Source organism: Protomyctophum parallelum, assembly GCF_964188405.1.
Source record: "Protomyctophum parallelum genome assembly, chromosome: 17".
Classification (NCBI taxonomy): Eukaryota; Metazoa; Chordata; class Actinopteri; order Myctophiformes; family Myctophidae; genus Protomyctophum; species Protomyctophum parallelum.
This window is the reverse complement of record NC_139719.1, coordinates 16,691,822-16,696,346: the sequence shown is the minus strand read 5'-3', so window position 1 is coordinate 16,696,346 and position 4,525 is coordinate 16,691,822. Positions and strand designations below refer to the sequence as shown.

Here is a 4,525-nt window from a genome sequence, read left to right as displayed (position 1 = left end):
ATTTAGGCAAAAAAACATAAAAATACTTTAATAAGAGTTAAAATACAGACCTGTAGGCTACGGGACGAGTTCAATTTGGAACCCCGAGTCATTTTGGTCTCGCCGCATTCTCCTGGATCGTTCATGCATGTGTTTTAGGGAGTTAGGCTACTGGAATATGCTAATTCAATCATTAGTGCACTGACTGCAGTCTCAACCTGCATGTGATGGACGGTGTAAACTGTAAACTCATCAACATGTATTGTAAATCATCCCATGTTAGTTAATAATAAAGAACATTCCGGGGTTAAATTAACCAGCTTTTCATTGAATATAGGTAATGATGACACGCAATGCAATGAAATATTTCTTTATATATATTTGTTTATTCAAATACAAGATGTGGGCTTAAATAAAATACAGAACTCAAATGTTTCTATTTTTATGAAAATAATTTCTGTACATACTAGGCCTTATTAATAAGCCTAGCCTATTTCAAAATAAAAAAGTTGGATCAACCAAAGCATATACGTTAAAAAAAACACTCACTCAGCACAAATTACAATAAAAAGTCAGCATAGGTGAATTACCCAGCCATGCACAGACAGGTTTATCATCTCCTTGAACGGACACGTTATAGATGGGAGTCCTTTGTACAAATAAACATAGGGCACCAAGGCAAAACCAACAATAGTATCTGCTATGTCGCTTCATTGATCTTGTTGTGTCCATGGCTATGTCAACTATCTACACGTTAAGGCATACTTCAGTGGCTCTCAAGCATTTTCATGTCAGGGACCCCAAATTGAAATGTAGCAGACCTCTCCACCCCCCCCCCCCCCCCCCCCATCTTTAAATAAAACTTATGGTGTGTAAAAATGTTTACAAATATTCAAAAACATTCTTACATATTTTTACCCCCCCTCGAAAATAGCAGATCTACAAGCTCACATGCAATAGGTCATATTGCGATACATTGTGGGCTTGAAGATCCACAATCTTTTTTTTTTTTTAACTGTTAAAATGACTTCTGACTGAGGCTAGATTTATAGATTAACACATTTAGCTGGTGGACCTCCTGGAGCACCCCCCTCGGCGACCCCTGGGAGGTCCGCGGACCGCACATTGAGAACCACTACGCTGGCTACTAGCCTACTACACCTCGGTTCCTTCCCGGCTGTAGATCAGGTTGTTGACGCTAAAGTGGTTCGAGAGCGAGTGGTTGCCGAGGCCGGCCCCGCCGCTCTGCATGGAGGCGTAGGAATAGTTGATTCTGCCGTGGTGGTGGTGGTGGTGAGGCGAGCTGTCAGAGCTCAAAGGGGAGATCAGAGTGGGCGAGTACGGCGAGCCGAGTCCCGACATGCCGCTGTCTCTGCTGCTGCTCTGGGACAAGTCGCTCACAAAATGCCCACTACTACTACTACTCGTCGCGAAGTCTGTTCTGTTGTTGCCCCGGCTGGCGGTGGTCATACTGCCCGTCAGCATGGAGTTCATGTTGGACACGAAGTTGTTGTAACACGGGCTGTCCATTTCCATGGAGGAGGGAGGCGGCGACGACTTGTTGCTGGACGACTCCGAGGAGGAGGTGGGCGAGTTCTGCAGGCTGGCGGAGCTAGAGGGAGACGAGGCGCCGTCCGAGACCACCGAGGAGGAGATCTTTATGCTGCCGCTGTCCTGCTCCGACTTGACGGCCGGGGAGAGAGCGCTGTTGTCGGTCAGGTCCGATCGCCTCTTTCTCTTCCTCCTGAAGTTGCCGTTGTCGAACATCTTCTCGCAGTTGGGGTCCAATGTCCAATAGTTCCCCTTGCCTGTGAGGAAAAACAGCGACAACTTTTATTAGTCAGGTGCATTTGTTATTTTTTAAAGATTTCATTTAAACGGGGAACTGTGAGCCTGCATGGCAAATAAAAGGGCTAATTTGAGCATGAACTTACCGGGGTCATCTTCATCTCTAGCCACCTTCTTGAAGCAGTCATTGAGGGACAGGTTGTGGCGGATGGAGTTCTGCCAGCCGGCCTTGCTCTTCTTGTAGAAAGGAAAGTTCTCGGCCACGTACTGGTAGATCTGGCTGAGCGTCAGCTTCTTTTCGTTGGCGTTCTGAATGGCCATGGCTATGAGCGCCGAGTAGGAGTAGGGCGGCCGCACCATCTTGAACAGCTCCTGCTGGCTGGATATGGACAGCCAGCCCAGGTCCGCCGCCCCGAAGCCCGTGGGAGGCGTGAGGAACTGCCTCTGGTGGTGGTGGTTGGCCCCGACCCCGTAGCCCGCCGACTGCAGGTACGAGGCGGCGGCGCCGTTGGTCCCGCCGGGCAGGTACGGGTTGGAGTTGATGCCGCCGGGCCCGGCGTTCAGCCAGCCCAGGTAAGGGTTGGAGGCCGGGGAGGCGTACTCTCCCAGGCCGTAGCCCCCCGGTGCGTGGCCTGTCGGCCCGGGTCGCTGGTGGTGGTGCAGATTCTGCGCCTGGTACATGCCGAAGTTGTCACAGTACACAGCCATGTCCAACAGGTCCTGCGCGCTAGTGTGGTGCTGCTGTATGGGGCTGGACTGCTGGCTGGGCGGCGACTGGTGGTGTCCAAAGGCGTTCATGTTGTTATAATCCGTTCTTGTGATCTTTTAGAGGCGTGATGGTGTCTTCTTGGCTTCAGTCATTAAGAAGAAGAAGGCTTAAGTCCGAAACTGCCTTGTTGTGTGTGTCTGTCTGTCAGAGGACTGAACTAACCTAGCCCGGGGAGGGAGGAGTATTTATGCAGTGCGCACAGAGCGCACAGGTACAGCCATGAATGAAGCTCTGGGGACGGACACACCCACTTCTCTCTCTCTCTCTGTCATGTCTCAGTCTAACTGTCTACTTAACCCAATCTCCATATCAATGAGCACCGATACTGATGTGTGGAGAGACTCACTCTGAAATGAATATACATGAAAACCTTAAATAGGCCTAATGTATGTTGATCTTTCAGAATAGCCTATTATATAAAATAGACTGGCAATCGTGCTATACCATTTGTACACGTTCAGAGTTATAATAATATAACCTATTCGAAGTTACACAAACACTGATTTGACTGCTTATTCAGATCGTTATGTTATTTTGAGACATTTTGGCACAAGTGCTTTAGCGCAATTACGCACACAATGCATTTGAAGTCGGCAAAGAATAGCCTTTTTTCGAGCATATTAAATAACGCATCCATCCTTGTGATTTTATTTTCAAACATCGAAAAATGCCGTTTTGTATCCATTATCAAATAAACAAACCACACGATTTTAATTGCCTATACCAATCGAAGGGAATGAATTGAGCCCGGCGGACAAAGTGTGTGTGGTGTTTTTAGACTCCTTACGTGCATGACAATGTTAAACATAAACAACGAAGGCGTGTGTTTGTTTATAAAATCTCATGGATCTCTTCAAGGAATTCGTTTCCAATAAACACCTCTTGAGTGTGGCATTGTTGTGGGCATCAACAAGTGGCTCGTGCATGGAAGAAATGTACTCCAATAAACTGACCCAAAAACTGAAAGCAGATTAAAAAGTTATGCCTGGGATTGCTAATCAGATTCCACCCAAAATAAATCGCAAATTTAAAAACAATTCAAAGAAATACGTACGGCAGCCTAAAACGTTTGTAGAGCCTTTAGCTTTAGGTAGCTGCCTACTGCGAGGGACAACTGGGTTGACTTTAGTCTGATGTCCAGTTTATGTTGTCCATCCGTTTATTCATGGCGTAAAGATACACGTAAACGCATAAAAAAAATGGACTGACTGAAAACATGAACAAGGTCAAACACTGCCTTCCCTTATAGTTATTGGCATCAATGGCATGCACACCTGCCCACAATCACCCACTGAGAACCACCCACTGCGATTCACATGACGTCAGGATTACCAAGGCCACAACATTCATTCAAATCAAACAGAACAATATATATATAGAAAGGTATTTTGGCTCCAACACACATTTCTTTGGATGAACTAAAGCCGATCAATAATAGCCTATATCTAATGTAATATAAACAATATTATATATTTCTTATTTCATATACATGAAAGGTCTTGTTTTATATTGTATATTTTATGTTATATATTAAACAAATAAAATAGCATACTTGGTTAATAAAGTAGGGAAATGTATAACTGTATATTCTCATAAATGTATGCCAAGAATTAATATGACTGACTATACGATATAAAAATATTCAAATCGGTTCTGAAGAGAGCTAAAAGTCGGGGTCGCAAATAAATGGCAGAACGTGTCGACTGACTGTCGACCAAATAAAAGGCTAATCAAATGCTGTATCAAGGTGGTGCTCATTTTGCCCTTTGCAGTGTCTTGGTACCTGCTTGGTACTGTAGGGGGGCGCCCCCCTGTGGTCGGCAGATGGCTTTAACTTTCGATGCAACAGTCGGTGAAACCGTGGACTGCCCTACTCTGTAGGGATGATACTGTGGGTCTCAATGGACATTCATTAAAGTCAAATACTGTCATTTTTTCTTTTTGCTATAAGTGGTAGTCTATATGCAGTTGTGGAAAGTAACCAAGTAT

General features: G+C 45.3%; 1 protein-coding gene across 1 annotated transcript; it reads right to left on the bottom strand.

Moving 5' to 3' along the window:
• Positions 1–848: 848 nt before the first annotated feature.
• Positions 849–2,670, bottom strand: foxi1 (forkhead box i1). Its single transcript, XM_083788306.1, has 2 exons — positions 1,914–2,670; positions 849–1,787 (listed from the first exon to the last, which is right to left on the bottom strand). Exons 1-2 carry the CDS (start codon positions 2,563–2,565, stop codon positions 1,135–1,137), a joined length of 1,305 nt encoding a protein of 434 aa, XP_083644432.1. The 5' UTR covers positions 2,566–2,670; the 3' UTR covers positions 849–1,134.
• Positions 2,671–4,525: the final 1,855 nt, after the last annotated feature.

Coding starts and splice junctions, on each gene's coding strand:
- foxi1 (XM_083788306.1), bottom strand. CDS start 2,565: ATGAACGCCTTTGGACACCACCAGTCGCCGCCCAGCCAGCAGTCCAGC. Junction 1,788..1,913: donor TAGAGATGAAGATGACCCCG/GTAAGTTCATGC, acceptor TTTTCCTCACAG/GCAAGGGGAACTATTGGACA.